At 36.1% G+C, this 17163-nt stretch overlaps 1 protein-coding gene across 3 annotated transcripts in view; it reads right to left on the bottom strand.

Moving 5' to 3' along the window:
• Positions 1-17163, bottom strand: part of SLC44A1 (solute carrier family 44 member 1) — a 136619-nt gene that overhangs the window by 18070 nt on the left and 101386 nt on the right. For all 3 annotated transcript variants that reach the window (XM_079113291.1, XM_079113289.1, XM_079113290.1), the window contains 7 exons: positions 14612-14781; positions 12620-12709; positions 9649-9788; positions 7919-8105; positions 6734-6899; positions 5823-5979; positions 4353-4436 (listed from right to left, as the gene is read on the bottom strand). In XM_079113291.1, coding sequence (XP_078969417.1) covers positions 4353-4436; positions 5823-5979; positions 6734-6899; positions 7919-8105; positions 9649-9788; positions 12620-12709; positions 14612-14781 — 994 coding nt within the window. The remainder of the gene's footprint in view (positions 1-4352; positions 4437-5822; positions 5980-6733; positions 6900-7918; positions 8106-9648; positions 9789-12619; positions 12710-14611; positions 14782-17163) is intronic.

Genomic DNA, 17163 nt, shown 5'->3' with positions numbered 1-17163 from the left:
ACTGAAGGACACAGAAATTCTCTTAAAGTTTAAAATAGTTACATGATGACTCCCTTCAGAGGGAAAAGTCAGACAGCAATGGTAAGAAAAGGGAACATAATGTGGGCAATTCCATGTGTGGATTCTTATAAACTGAGGAAAGGGTGATTATAAACATGCCTTCCTTATTTGGAGACAGGGATAAAGGGCCATGCTATGTTCTGAACACCTGAGCTCTTCCCTAGTTCATAAGTTGAAAGTTAATTACCAAAGTGATGGCACTGGGAGGTGAAGGTGAACAAATGGGATTAATGCCCTCAAAAAAGAGGCTCCAGAGATCCGTCTTGTCTTTTCTACCATGCGAGAACATAGCTAGAAGGTAGAATTTATGACCCAGGAAATTGGTCTCATACGACACCAAATCAGACACTGCCCTGATCTTAGGCTTCTCAGTTTCTTGACCTATGAAAAACACATTTCTGTTGTTTATAAGATATTCAGTTTATGGTATTTTGTTAGAGTAGCCCAAATGGACTGAAATAGGTTTAATAAAGTTTTGTTTAAATTCTTAGATGTTAAAAAAAAATTCTTAGACTTTTTTAAAGGTTGTAAGAATTAAAAATACTTTGCGAAATGTTACCGTTTAGATATGGAGTATCCCCCAAAAGCTCAAGCGTGAGAAAACGCAAGCATTTTCAAAGGTAAAATGATTAGATTATGTCAGGTGTAACCTGATCAGTGGATTAATGCTCTGATATATATTAACTGGTGGTAACTGTAGGTTACAGCTGGAAGAAGTAGGTGGCGGAGGTGTGCCTTCAGGGTTTATATTTTGTCTTTGGTGAATGGAGCTCTCTGCTTCCCAACTGTCATAAACCGAGCAGCACTCCTCCACCACACCCTTCCACAAGGATTTCTGCCTCACCTTGGGCCCAGAGCTATGGCATCAGCAGACAATGGACTGAACTGCTGAAATTGTGAGCCAAAATTAACTTTTCCTTTCCCAAGTTGTTCTTGTCAGGTCTTTTGGTTACAGTGATAAAAAAGCTAATTAAAACACAAACCTTAATTAAATGTTCTTTAAATTCATTACTTGTCTCAGTTTAAAACATGAAAATTTGAGAAGTCTGAATATTCTCTATACTAAACTCTCTCTGTATGTATATATATGTACATATTTTTATGTTGCACAAAAAGGTGGATATACTTACATGGGAGGCAGTGTGATATAAAGGAAAGAGCTAAGTAAACGTGGACTTGAAAACCTCCTCTACCTCTAGGTCATGTGATCTGTTACAAGATGCTTGTTTTAATTTTCTCATCTATATGACAGAGGAAATAATGCCTGCACCACAGAGTTCTTGAAATTGATAATGTATATAAGGTATTTAGTATGGCATCAGGTGTGTAGTCTACTAAAAACTCATTCTCTGTAATTTCTGCTCTATACTATATAGACAAATCTTTATAAAATTAGAGCTCATAAGTCAGAGAACAGATATCCAATATTAAATGTACTATCTACAAATGGTAAAGTAAAGCAAGGCCTGAGTGATACAGTGCCCAGCAGAAAACACATTATGGTTGTAAAAATCTATCTACCTAAAGTGAATTCTGCTAGACTAGATGTATCATCACCTTCATGTCACATTACACACCTGCAGAACAAAGAGCAGTTCACAGTTCACTCTGTGTTTGCAAAACTCTAGCACCTCTGTTATAAATAGCACATGGCCTATCAACACTCCTCTTTACTACTATCCTGTAAATTCTCTAAAGCAGTGGCAGAGAACTGGTGGCCGCTGGATAACACATATGGTATAGCTCTAAGGTCTATTTACCCTGGTGCACTCAGAATTTAATTATCAATATTTTAATAGCAGGAGGCAAAACACAGACATACAGAATTCTTAAAAAAATAGGAAAAGAAAGAAATTGTCTATAAGTTCTCACATTACCACAGTCTGTAAGACCGGGGGCAGTGACTGCCTTCCCTAGACAGAATATGAGCTCTCCAGTTAACCACGGTCTCCACTGCATGCTACTGTCTCAGATCCCAGCCTGTTTCATTCATTATATTACCTCAACTAGGCCTTGCATGTGTTTGGATTTTCCCCTGCCCAAGGCTTTTGATAAGTTGCATGCAGATCTCAGAAAAGAGAGCAAAAGTGAGGACAGGAGGAAACATGAAGGGGCATTAACTCTTCATTACCCATTTTCCAAAGACAAAACAATTCTAAACAGGAGATGCTGCATGCACAGCATTAGGCACAGAGCCTGGCAGATGGTAAACACTACTCAATAAACGTTAGCTGGTGGATGCTCACCCAGCTGGAAAACATTTCATAGAAAGAAGGCTTAAAACATTCTACCCATTCTTTTGCTCAACCTTTTGTGGCAAGAAGTTTTCTAATATGTTGACCTCATTTTAAATGAAGCCTTCCTTATGAGCACAGGAGACATGAATCACTGCTGATGACCAGTCCCCACACTGCAGCACTTCACATTCCCCCATGGAACTACTGAGTTCAGAATTCTCCCTAAAACACTGCTCGCCTGTTTGATTACTATTTTAATGCTTCCTTTTGAACCTCAGACACCATACCAACAAAACAAAGATCCAAAATGGACAAATCTGGTATAGGAAAGACCAGCCTCTTAAGACCACAGTACTGTCAGTGACTGTTAGCTTAGATATGTTGGAAACAAAATTTCTTTCACCTGGTTACTGACTATCTTGACATTACGTTTACTTCCTTCAGTTTAACTGCATATCTCCTTTTGAGTTGCTTATTTGTAGTTTTGCATCACCTTGTTAAGTCTTTTTGAAACCAAATATTCACTAGTAAAACTCATAATTCATTCAGAAAACAAAGACCATCTATTGTGCACCAGGAATTGTGCTAGTTTCTGGGAAGACAAAGAAAAATAAGATCCCTGCCTTTAAGGAGATGAAAGTCTAAAGTGACCATAAAGAAGGAATACACAATTCCAAATTCTTAGTGTTTTCACAAGGTTGAACTGGTGCTTTGGAAGCTGTGATGGGGTTGGCTGATGAGGGAAAGCTTCCAGGAGGGAGGCAGTGCTTAGGCAGAAGCTCAGCGGGAGCTGGTCAGCTGTAGGAAGGAAGTCATTCCAGGCACATCTGGGAAACTGCAAAAGCAAAGGGTGCCTGGGAAAGGTGGCAGGAACCGAGCTTAGGAGGCAGGGCTTTTCCTCTCTCTCTGAGGAAAAGATAGGTACAAAATGTTATGATGATGTTTAGTGAGTCCATCAACTTTTTGATAAGGATAACTTAACTTCAAACCAGATTTCAAATAATATTTTTTTCAGGTTGTTATAGGTGTTACTAGTTATTTTAAAATAAACTTCCAAACTCTTGTACATCCATAGGAAATATTATAATCAGGAAAGTATGTATTTGGCTACAAATGCCATACCTATTTTCCTGTATTAACCATAGAGCCCAATAAAGCAAAGTCCAGGCATGCTCAATATCAGGGCCCCAGGACTGTCATCCTTTCAGCTATCCTGGAGTGAATGGAAAGTGTAATGCTAGAGCTAAGTGGTGGGAAAGCCGATCATTAGCGGTAAATGGTGAGAAAGTCAATTTTGTCTTTGGCCTATTAGATAAGGGCATAAATACATTAGAATTGATCTTTAGGGAATGGGAAAGGCGAGAGAGGGAGGGTAGGAGGGAGGGAGAGAGAGAGAAGGAGAGAGAGGGTGGGGGGCGGGCAGGTATTCCACAACAATCCTACATGCTCAAATATAGAAAGACAGTCAACCTACTCTCCCAAGAACTATTATCTCATAAGTATCAATTCCTCCAGACAACCTTAGAAACAGCACTTCCTTTGATAATATTTCTCTGGCACCACAGTGCTTAGCAGTTGAACCAAAAAAATAAACAAACAAACAAACAAACAAATAAATAAATAAAATAAAGGAGCAACACAGACAGCATACTGGTTTTTGAATGACAGTAGATAATTGCAAAAAAGAAACAAATGTCACAATAGCTTTACACTAAACTAAAGCTTTCAAACAACATCTAAAATAATTCAAGAATAACAGTGGAAAGATTCTTAGATAAAATTTTAAAAGGATGTGAATGTCTCATCAGGAAAAAACCTAATGATGTTTCACTCGTGTAATGAAATTAAGATTAATATAATAATGAATCTGTTAAGAACACATATTAATTTGAAAAAGAACAGGATTCAAGTATGTCTATACTTGATCAAGGCACAATGTACAATATAATACCACATACACACACACACAAAAACATCTTTCAGTTAAGTTCAATTTTTTAATCTTGGGGGCAGAAACAACCTACTTTTGAAAGTGAAAGATTTAAAATATTTTACCTGATTTAAATAATTTAGGCACTTTTCAAGACACCAAAGGCAACAAATGCAAGACTTCAGTATACATCGTGCACAAGCATTTTCCTGGACAGGGGGGAAAAAGTGAAATAATTAAAAAACAAAATAACCAAACCATCATATAGAACACTTCAAATGTTAGAAAAATAAATTTAAATATTATAAACTAACTTCAAAGCCTCCACATCCACCCTTTTCTTCTTTAAAACATAATGGCTGCATTGTTTTTGATCAATTCAACATTTATGTAGTCCTCATTGCATGTATGACACAGTGAGGTATAGAAGACCAGTCAGGGACTTACAATCTACTAGGAGAAGAAAATGCTAAACATAAGAGGTTAGAACAAGAATATGATAAAAATACTAAGTGTAATAGTGGAAAATGGAAAGACTATTGCATGGGAGATGGGAAGAATCAGGAAGGTTTCCAGGAAGAGGTGGTCTTTGAACAAAACTGTTGAATTGCATGTTATTCTCATAGTAAATATAGGGAATTCCTTATATATTCTGGATATTAACCCACTGTCAGATGTACAGTTTACAAATATTTTATTCTACTCTGTAGGCTGTCTCTTCATTCTATTCTGTTTCCTTTGCTGTGCGGAAGCTTTGTAGTTTGGGATAATCCCAATTATCAATTTTTGCTTCTGGGGCCTTATCTAACAAATTCTTGCCCCAACCAATGCCATGGAGCATTTCCTGTTTCCTTCTAGTAGAGTTGATCAGTGGGTACAAAATTACTGTTGGATAGGAGGAGCAACTTCTAGTGTTCTATTGTGTAGCAGGGAGACTATAGTCAACAATACCATACGGGATATTTCAAAACAGCTAGAAGAGATGATTTTGAAAGTTCTTACTACAAAGACACAACAAACATATGAGGTGACAGGTATGTTAAACATGAGGACATGCTTATCGCACAATGTGTAAATGTATCAAAGCATCACACAGTACCTCATAAAATAAAATTAAAAAGTAAAACAGGACCCGTAAATCCCAGCAGCTTGGGAGGCTAAATCAGGAGAATTCCAAGTTCAAAGCCAGTCTCAGCAACTCTGCAAGGCCCTAAGCAACGTAGCGAGATGTGGTCTCAAATAAATAAATAAATAAATAAAAAGAGGGCTGGGATGTGGCTCAGTTGTTGAGTGGCCCTGGGTTCAGTTCCTGGTACCAAAAAAAAAAAAAAAAATGTATAGGGAAGAAGATCTAAGGAGGAAGGTGTGTAAGTCAACACAAGAGAAGCACAGCACATTACTGGAGACCAGTGATTCAATGAATTTTGCCAGAGCATACAGAATGCATGAAGGGAGATGAGGAGGAAGAATAGGATTCCACTGTGTGCAGACTGAAGAAAACATTCACACACAACTTTGCATTTAGCATTGTTGGGTGCTCAAACTGTGGAACTGAAGTATGGCATGTGCCCAGAGAGAGAACATTTTCCCCTTACCTTTCCTTTCAGCTGACTGTGAATGTACATAAGGATCATTCGTGGAATTTTGACTAATGTAATAATGAAAGATCCTTTTGCCACAGTACCCAGGTGATAACGGATAAGGCGATTCACTGATGCCAGAATAGGTGTAAATGGCAAGTTCCTTTTATCCCTATTTTAAAAGTGACCAAAAAGATAATTAAAACAAGGTTGGGACCAGGAAGAAAACACAAGCACGGTTTAAAGTTCAGTGCAGTTCATTATTCTTATTCCAGCTTTATGACAAAATTGCAAAGTAACATTTTACGAATGCAAATGCTACAGATGCATCACGTAAAATTAATGTTTCATTTCCCTATGCTAGTTTTATGTGGTTCTTATGCTCTATGACTTCAAGTTAAATAAAACTGTTCTCTCAGAGATTTAATTAATGGATACTGAAGGAGTTATTTATATAATCAGAAAATGGAGTTTAAAAAGATGTTTAACACAGATATGGTACCTCATTTTAATAAAAAAAACTATGAAGACTATAGCTTTAATACTCAGCTCTGAAGTCAGCAGAGGGGACTCGCAACCCTTCTTCATAAACCCAAACAAATTTATAAGTCCTTTGGTGGATATTTATATAAAGCAGAAGGACATTTGGTACTATTATAAAGTTTACTTTTTTAGTAAATTATATCATGACCTGCTGTTCTGATAAACTGAGACAATTATAGAAAAGGGCAAAGAACAAAATAATAGCCTCCTACTTTCTCACCTCCCATAATTATCAGCAACAACACTCTCACATTCATTTCCAGCTATTTTTTTTTTTTTAAAGAAGTGAAAGTCACCAGCCTCAGTCCTGTTCCCTCTTCCTCCCTGACGCAGACGTGAGTGCTTAGATGAAACTGAGTTTTCCAACACGTACAAACTCTCACCTAGTAAAATAGTATGTCACCACAGCTCCTGCCACAGTCATTTGCTGACATGCTAGAATAAATTCACTGATCCAGATCAGGCCCACCACGTGATACCACCACATGTACTGCAGAGGCCCGGAAATTCTGAACTCCACGAAGCCTTGTTCATTCTGAACAGCGCTGCCTAGGAAAATGTCAAGGAAGGAAAGAAGTGGCACATAAAGTACAAACCAAGAAATGTGGCCATTCGACACAAGTCCATCTCATTTCCAACAAAAGATCCCTAGCCCTCATCCCCAAACTTCATGCTCTTACTGCTATTTCATTAGGAGACAAAAGCAATAATCCCTTAAAAAGGTGTGAAATGAAACATACAATTATGCATTTTGGTTTCCTTAACGGTACCATATAAAGCTTTTCAACGTTGATTTATCTGAATATCGTTCTTATTTATTACACTGTCATGAATTTATTTAGGCATGAATTTTCAAACACTTCAGTGTTTTTCAGAGTTAGGACTTCTCCAGTAATTATAGATCTAAGTTAGTAACTAAGTTTAAAAATTAAGATTATATTCTTTGTGATGAATGAAAAAGAAGTTGCATAGAAGTTTATTATCCTCACAATTAATTCCATGTAGACTTAGACTTTGATATTGAATAAAGCTACCAGCAAGTCAGAGAGTGTAACTATGAATGAACTGTATCATCTGCAGGAGCCCTAGTTATATTCAGGGTATTTCCAAACTAGGAAATCCCAAAAAGCAAGTTGGTCTTTGGCACTAACTGGGCTTTGAAGTAACTCCAGAGAGATGCTGCACTCATTGGTTCATTCCAGAATATCTGAGTCAATATAGAACTCACTTCAAATCCTCAAACACCTCAAAATTAGGCTACAATTTCATGCCTTACCTGGTCTAGACCCACACTGCTAGGATGCTCTAAAAATCATGAACAGGAAGTAGGTTACTGAAGAGTCAATACCACTGCTAGATCTGATGGTTACTGGACCTTAAACAGCAAACTTGCCAAGAGTTATCTGATTGTGTGTGTGTGTGATGCTGGGGATTGAATCCTCAGGGCCTGACACATGCAAGGGAAGTGCTCCATCACTGAGCTATAGCCCCAGCTCAATTTGATGTTTTACAATATTTAATGCAAATTAGATTTATTGCTAAGAGAAAGAAACAGCACATCTTCTTACCGGTGGTGCCAAGAAAAAGAAGTGTCATGATCCAGTACACCCAAAACAAGACAAGAGCAAAGAAAGTCCAAAAGGGCTGGAAGACTAGCAGAGGCAGGTGAATGAAGACCTTGCCAGCCACGTGGAACAAGGCAATGGTGAGAGCAACACGCTTGCGCATAACCAGCATTATCAGGAATAAGATCACCTGAGTGGGGAGAAGGGAGGGAAAGGTCCAGTTAGTGTCCTGCAGTGGAAACAAACGGAAAGTGGTGGAAATGTTTAATTCAATCCTTCAGACCCAAACCTGGAAGTATCATTTTCTGAATCCCAAGAATACTTTAAGTTGGCATCTCTCTTAGAGTATTAATGGCTCCTAATTGTATTATGGTTACTAAGGGTCCTTCAAAGCGAACCACAGAGAATTTCTCAATTTATTAAATCCAAGTTCCTCCACCTTTCCCTTTACCACTTACTACTATCAAAATGCTTTATTCGTCAGTCAGAATGAGACCCATTTGAATAGGTACATTCCTGTCACTTTGAGAAACGGGGAAAGGACAATATGCTATCACTTTAAAAGCATGGTAGGCTGGGCACAGTGGCCCATGCCTGTAATCCCAGATGCCAGGGGGGCTGAGGCAGGAGGATTGCAAGTTCAAAGCCAGCCTCAGCAACTTAGTGAGGCACTTGGTAACTCAGTGAGACCCTGTCTCTAATAAAATATTAAAAACAGGGCTGGGGATGTGGTTGAGTGGTGAGCACTACTGGGTTGGATCCCAGTACCTATAAAAAAAAAAAAAAAAAAAAAAAAAAAAGAGGTATTTATTTGTATCTCATCTCTGTTACTGAACCAAGAGCTCCTTAAGAGTGGGGTCCAGGCAGATTCACCTTTTCCTTCTCCCTCTCCCCACACCCTCCCCCTAGTAGCTAGCACACAGAACTTTACTTGGAGCATTATTACCAAGTATCTTTTGGTACAACAATTCTGTGTTGGCTTTGTTTTTTGTTTTTGATGCTCACAAAATGCTTGGTATTGCTCCTAGGAATGGATAGATTTTTCTCCACCTTTCTTCAGAAAGGAGGTAACAGCTATGTACATGTATGATTACACAAATGTACTTCATGTACAACCAGAGAAACAACAGTTGTACCCCATTTGTGTACAATGAATCAAAATAAATAAATTATTAAAAAAATAAATTTTAAAATTACCAAAAAGAAAAAAAGAAAGGAGGTAACAGGGAATTAGAGATATTAGTATTACTTAACCATATGATAATTCAATTTTTACTGTGTAATACCTGAGCAGTGAATCTGACCTATATTTGTGATATATTATACATCATTAAAAGATAGATTTAAAAGGAAAAAAATGGGAAAAAAATTCATGAACAAGTAAATGAAGTGATAACAATTTTCAACATACTTCTCTACCATTAAGAGAATTGGTTTTTAGACAATATCTTATGACAATAATAAATATGTTCTTAGAAAATGATAATGTAAAAATTCCAGGTGGAAATCTCTCAAAAAGCAGGCAGGATAGAGGAAAACGTTGATCACAAGCGCACTCTTTAATTAAGGAAGGCTCCAGCGGACCTGAAAGCATTTTGTATACTGTGTGACAGAGGTTTCATCTAATGGAGATCAGGGTTAGGACTGCAAAGGCCAGAGGTGAGCTTCTGCTTCATTAATGATCACCTGCTATTAAAAATAGAACTGAAAGATACACCTGAGCCTGTACTCACGGTGAACACTGTAGCTGAAATGGCATAGATGAGGAGTGCCCGAAGATTGTCTTCAGCTATCTGAAGCTGTTCAGGAATAACAGTTTCTTTGGGAGACCTTCTTTGTTTTGCATACAGCCACCACAGTACACCTGTGCCACCTGGAGATAAAAAACAAAACAAAACAAAACAACTGTTTTTGCAATAATAAGCACAAGAAAATATGTGACATAAATCCTCAATTTTCTGAACCTTTCCTGCATATCACCATGGGACTGGCGCTGTGGTAAACCGTTTTACAGGAAGATATATGGCTCACTTTTTGCCAGCTTTAGGGAAATACCAATTATTCCATTACTGCCCTTCACATTAAGCACTTCCAAATCCTCTAGTGTATCAAATAAACTATCTTCAAATATATTTATCATTGACTTTGAAGCTGCGAGAGAGCCAGTTAACAGACACCTCTAAGAGGAAATGGTAACCCTGGTGCCTAGTGCTGATACAGAATCATACCATTGATTCTGTGTCCATGTTTGTACAACGAATAAATGAAGATCAAAGGAATACTTCCCACCAAAGATAGAAGCAAAGACAGGAAATATTTGATAGCAGTGGGAGTTAGGAATAAGCATTTCATCTCTAATACTGTCTCATAGATCAGAGAACCAGACTGAAGGGGGAGGCAAGCCCATTCCATATAAGAGAGCTGGATTACATACCATCATTCAATCCATTCTGCAGACATTTTTGAGAACCTAAAGCAACTACTGTTCTATCTGGGGATGGAGCAGTAAATAAAACCAAATCTCCACTCTCATTGCTCATGAGCTTATATTGTAGCAGGGAAACAAAAAATAAGGAAACAAGTGAAAACACAGTATACTGGAGTCTAAGGAAAAAACCTGATAAGAAGAATAGTGCTTGGGTTGAGAAGGCACTGCAATTTTATATAACATTGGTAAGCAAGGCCTCACTGGGAAGGTGACGTCTGAGCAAGAGACCTGAAGCCTGAGTGAGAGAGAGCGCACAATCTATGAAACTATCCAAGGGAAAAATGTGTCAAGCAAAGTTCTAGGATGCTGAGGTGGGACCATGGCTAGTATAGACAAAGGAGGAGACCACTGTGACATCCCCAGTGTCAAGGAGGAAAGTGGTAGAGATGTGGGCAGAGGCAGCAGTGGGTCCCCTGTAAGGCCTAGTAGGCCACAGTAAAAAATGAAGATTCAGAGCAGAGCTGTGAACATAGGTTGGATAAGACAAATGCCAAAGATATACAAAAAACTGGGTTAAGCTTCATGCACATCAACCTGTCCTACATCTGGATTCACATAAATAATTAATAGGTCAAAGGGAAAGCCCATGTCCTGTTGGCAAATACCAAGCATGAACTTTTTTTGTCTTGAAGATATAAAGAATCCAAAACAACCAGAAGTCTGTGAAAAACACTTCTTCCCTCTGAAATCCTGCACATACAAGAAAATTGTCTGGAAAACTATGTAACATATTCAAAAAATGGAAGAAAATGTGTTCTCTATAAACAGGAATAAAAAGTTACAGGGAAAGCTGAAGTTCAAGGAAAACATGAGATAATGATGATAATGTCAAGGAGGACAGAGACATTGTTCACTATAGTCATGGAGACATCATGCACTAGGCACTTAGATTTGTGTTAGATTAACTCAGCTAATCTCTTTATGGTTATGACCTTATTTAATCACAACACTGTTAAGATGTTATTATTAACTCTACAAATGATAAAACTGAAATCTAGTAAAGTTAAAGGATGTGCCAAATGTCACATATGTAGGAAGTGGCAGAACTTTGATTCAAAATTTAGATTTATTACAAAATCTATTCATGTAAACACAGAATTTAGATACTACAGCTATAAACTGAAATGAAACCAAATGTGGTAGAGATGGAAGAAATACAAATAAAATAAAATTGGAACAATGAAATTCAGAACTTCATTTTAAGAAGCCAGGGACAGAACTTATAGTGAGTCAAACTTATAGTGTGAGTCAGATTTCACACGTGAAGGAAAAGGCAATTTTAGATAAGCAAGAACTGTGAAAATATATAGTCCATAGGTCCTTCATGAAAAGCTTACTTGAATTCCAGTCACTATAAAGATGAACCAAAATTAAGAATCCAAGAATGAAGGTGTATGAAGACAGGACCAGAAGTTTCTAAAACTAGTCCAAGAAAGCTTAAATATAAATATACTTTCAAAAATTTTCAATGCAAACATTTACGCTTTTTTTAAGATAAAAAATGTGAAAATAATATTTTAACTTTAATAATGACCTGAATACAAAAGCTCAGATTATTTGACAAGACTAAAAAGTGGGCATGAGTAGAAGGGAGTGGGAGATAAAAGGAAGAAAAGTTTATGCTAAATTTTAAAAAGGCAAGTGAAAACTCAACATGTGCCATTTCAGCTTTTAGTAATCATAGATTGCTTGATTACAGAGTATTTTTCTAAAAGCATATATTACCAATCATAGAATAAAAAATATAAAAATATAAAATATATCATCAAAAGCAAAGGTGAAGTTAGAGAAAACAGTCATATAGCAAAGATAGAGAAAATAAGAAAGCAAAAATTTCAGGTAAACATAAAACAGATAACAATAGTAAAATGAAAGATATCAGTTAGGATTATAAATTAAATGAGATATCTTTACTAAAAGTTTGAGTTTCATATTCAGCTAAAATTTTTTATCTGAATGATGTGTGCATTTGTGTGCATGTGTGTACACATATATATACATAAACATACATAGGAGAAAGTTCTGGACTTTAAATGGTAACAGTGGTGAAAAGAGGAGGGGAATATAGTTATGAAATTCTTAAAGCAAAATAGACATACTTTAAGGAGGAGCTATTATTGCACATAAAAATAAAATTTCAATTTTCTTCTTTATATTTCGATTTGCCATTATAGAATGAGTGAGGTACCATGAAAACAATAAAACAAATAACTTACCAAGTGACCCCAGTATGACCAGAATTGTTAAGATCCACACAAGTACTCTTGATATATACCTGATTATCACCATCAAAATCATTGATAGAACTGCAGGGAAGATAAACAGAGAACACATACAATATTACTTGAAAACATAGCATATAAAGAGAAGCCTCTTCAATTGTTGTTTTTTTTTTTCTCCAGGGAAATAATTTGTTGCTATTCACTAGTTCACAACCACAATTTGCTACTTATACCACTTAAATAGCATCATTTGAAACCAAAGGCACCTAACTGTGTGGGTTTATAAACTACAGAAAGGAATACATGCAAATGCACATGGTGACTCAAAAACAGCACAAGACTGTTGTGGACTCACCAGAAGGAAAACATCAGACATGCAAACATACATGCCAGCACACAAAGTATAGAGAATGACATGTCATGTTGGTGACAAGAAAAATTACCACATGTAGACAGAGATTAGTTAAGTTAGTGCTATACTGCCTTGAGTGAAGTGTGCATTTTAGGACCAACTTCTCTGATGGTCAGTCAACACTAGATGGCATTTCATCTTTATCTGGAATTTTATCTTTAACTCCAGAACTCCAAGGGAGAATATGACCCTATAGGATAATATCCTGAAGCCTACTGAGACCAAAATCCCTCTGACCTCATTTCTCAACTGATTAAAAAGCTTGTCCTCAAAAATGAGCAAAGTTTAGTTTGAGTTACTTAGCCAATACCTTTATCTGTTCCAAAATCCCAATGTGCTAAAATCATGGGTAGAATTCTCAAAAAAGAAAGGGAGGATTTAAACCTTGCAAAGGAAATATATTTCTGGAATAATAATATGTATATCTTTAATGATCTACAAACAAATGAGCAAAGGTATTTTTTGTTTATATTACATTCTTAAGTCTTACTTATAAAAATGGAGTTTTAATGGTTTCACAAAATTATTGTCACTATTTTTAAGGTTTGGATTTTATTTTTGGTTTGAATTCAGCTGTTTTAGAAACCAAGTAATTTTTATATAGTCTAATAATCAAGCTGCTTTGGGCCATTTGGAACGTCAAATAAACAGGTAGGATCTCTGTCTAGGAATATTATTAAGGTACTCACTTTTGTAATAAATGTACAGGAATGAAAAACAGATGGGAGCCCTTTATATATCACAGAATTAGATTTTCATATGGGCGGCATAATTTCATTTGAGTCAAGTACTACCTAAGCAAAAAGAAAAACTCTCTAATGACAGGGAAGATGGAAATACAGCTTGTATCTTTTCAGTGACCATTGCTATTAACAGTCATCAATACTAATTTTACTTACATAATGAAACAGTTGGTTCCTACCAGTTTACTTCTCTCAACTATGAAGGTCTATAAACTCCAATATGCCCTCATATTGTTCTAGAGCAATAAAGTGAGTCTTCATCTTGAAAATGAAATATTTATTTAATTATATTATCTATCTATTGACTAGAAACTCAGTGGCTAACAAGTGGAGATTTCCTAATTTTTCCAGCAGTATAGTGATACTATGAGTTGTAGCAATGAAAAGAAAAATCACAAATTTCAAAAGTAATCTATAAGAAATCTATATTCTTAGATGGAAATAGATAAGAGAAGAGGTGGCCTCTTTTATAAATAAATATACATTTTAGAATCATAACCAAAAACATAGGGTTGTTGATTCATTAAAAGAAGCCGCCTGCTATCAGATTTAAAGTTAGTCATAGACTTAGTCACTGAAGTTTGGGAAAATACGTTTTCCCTAAGGAAAGAAAAAAGAAGGGAAATAAGTTTCAGATATATATATATATATATATATATGTATACATACGTTTATGTACATGTTTATAACTATATATAATCTGAAACAATTATTTTGGCTATGGGAAGTTAAACATTTTACAAGTATCCCCAGTTGTATTCATACTTTGGCTAAAAGAACAGTTTTCTACTGCGGTACTATGCAATAGCTAATAATGAGAAAAACAATTACCTAGTGATAACAAGCAAAGTCCCAATATAATTTCTTTGCTGGTCATTACTCCACTAATCAGCCTGTGTAAGACACTATTGTCACTGACAAAGGTGATCAGGGCCTCTGCAAACTTGGCATAGCAGGAAATGTTCACAGGAGCACAGCGATGGAAGAATGGAATAGGTGCACTGGTGACACAAGAAAAAAAAAATCAGAAAAAAAATTACTCCTACTTAATATAAATGCCACATCAAACACACAAATGAAAGGTGAATATGGCTGCAATACACTCCACCCTCCACACATCCTTATGGGAGCTAAGAGCTATGTGCTTAATGCTATGAAGATGACTGTTATGGGGAGTGAAGCAGTCTTACCACAAGCCTTATCAAAGAGGGTGGAGTGCATGTTCCAACAGAAGACATTACCCTCCCCTTCTGAAAAGAAACGCACACATACACATACACACACAGAACTACCAGAAGCAAAACCACTTGAACTCCTCATCTACCAGTCAAGAGGCAGATGACAAAGCTTACAGACATATATTTCATTGAACTGAAAATGAATTTTGGCCATAAGCAATTTAAAAGTAAAAAACACACATGCTTGTACTTGAAATGTGCCACCATTAATAGACTGTTTTCTCTAACAAAACAGTAATATAAAACTTTAGATTAATAAAATGTTCAGGGCACAAACTCAGTAACTCTTATATAAACAAAGTCATGCCAAGACATCAACGTACAGCATAGTATGCAGCTACTTAAAAAAATAACTGTGAGAGCTAATATATAGAAATGCTTATAATGTAATAATACAAAGGGGAAATTATGTCTAATGTGACAGTGACATCAATCCATATAAAATTATAAATTAAATAAAATGGGATCAGAAAAAGAATATTAAAAAAGTGAAAAATATCTGACATGTTTGGAATTCTGTACTATTTTTTTTTATGTTACTAATAATTCAAGATTATATGTGTTCAAAAAATGGGGAAATAACCAATTATTTAATCAGTTAACATTTAATTCAAGCTTACATGAACAACAGATTTGACTTATAAAGAAACAACTGTGCATGAGCTGTGACATAAATTTGGTTTGTAATAACATGGTTCTGCTTCAACTTCTGAGAGGACAATATACATCTAATCAGTGAGAGAATTTTAAAGGCGTATGGATATACTTTCATTGTGCCCTGTCAAGAGTCTTAGAGAGCCCGTATGTGTGATATGCACTTATGGGTGCATTAACTTAAAATTTAGCCATCATTAATTAAAATGAAACCGGTTTTTGAATTGTTCATAGAACTAGCACTGGCAGGTCTGACATCAGATTTTTGATTAGAATGACGTAACTGTGTTCTCATTCTTGGCTGGCACTGTATCTTGATCTTTAGTGGATATGATTATATGATTGGATATCAAATTCCAAGCTTTCTAATCTCAGCAAAACAACTTTGTCTGACCTGAAGCAAAATACAATTATTTATTTTTAAATAAGAATGAGAATAATTACCTATCAATTTTCCTTAAATGTCAGTAAATGAGTACCAAGAATAGGTAAGAATAAGTAATCTCTTCTATGCTGTTATACTCATGAAACAAAATCACTGATTTAGCCTTATTTTAGTTATGCTTCAGTAAAATGTATCCCAAAAATGATGATGTACAATATGAATTAATCACTTAAAATATTATCTCATGTCCTTGGCTGTGGATTTGTGGATACCTCCAAAATGGTGTTAGGGAAAGTTCATGCCAAAGATTTGACATTTTATTAGGAACTGTAGGAAGCCAGACCATTCTGTATAATGTTTGAATTACAGGCAGGTAAGTCGTCGTTTTTTGACCAAAAGTTGTTTCACTAATAATGTAAAAAGATACTAACTTAGAAGAATCAAAAAGGATCATAAATTTCTAAGTTGGTGGAGGATGATTTGGGGTAGAAGTCTTTACTGACAACTTTGTTGTAACACAACTTTCTTATCTCTGCAAAGTTAACATCTTTAAGAACTTTTCTAACCCTGCTTTTAATTAAAGCCTGTCTCTCTCTCTTCAAAACTAAAATCCTCTCTGCTCCAGAATTATCTACATCTTCATCTGTGTTACCCTATCATCTCTGATGAAGCCTCTGCTTTACTCACTTGCCTCCATCCTTGAATATAAAATGTGTCCACCTTAAGGATTCTGCTGTCTATTTCTTGTTGATAGTGCTCACTAATTTTCTTGGTCCCACTCATTTCCTTTTTCCTGTCAGATAACTATAAAAGCCCACATTCTCCTCACACTGCAGAGCTGCGTGTTATTCCATTTCTTCATTAGTTTGTCTATCTGCCTGCTGAAAGGGTAGGAGTAAGGACTCTATAAATCTCTTCAGATCACCACCACCACCATCCAAGAACTCACCTACAAATCAATGACTCTAAAGTACATAGGAGCAGCAGAGCCAGTATATTCTGCTTTGCAAACTCAGGAGGAGGGTCATTGATTTGAAAAGGAAGGATTATTTTCTCAAAATTCTAATTCTTTTCATTTAGGAGGAAATGATGAGTAATATCTGCCC

The sequence above is a fragment of the Sciurus vulgaris genome, assembly GCF_902686455.1.
Source record: "Sciurus vulgaris genome assembly, chromosome: 15".
In the NCBI taxonomy this organism is placed as follows: Eukaryota; Metazoa; Chordata; class Mammalia; order Rodentia; family Sciuridae; genus Sciurus; species Sciurus vulgaris.
This window is presented reverse-complemented; position numbering and strand designations above follow the sequence as displayed.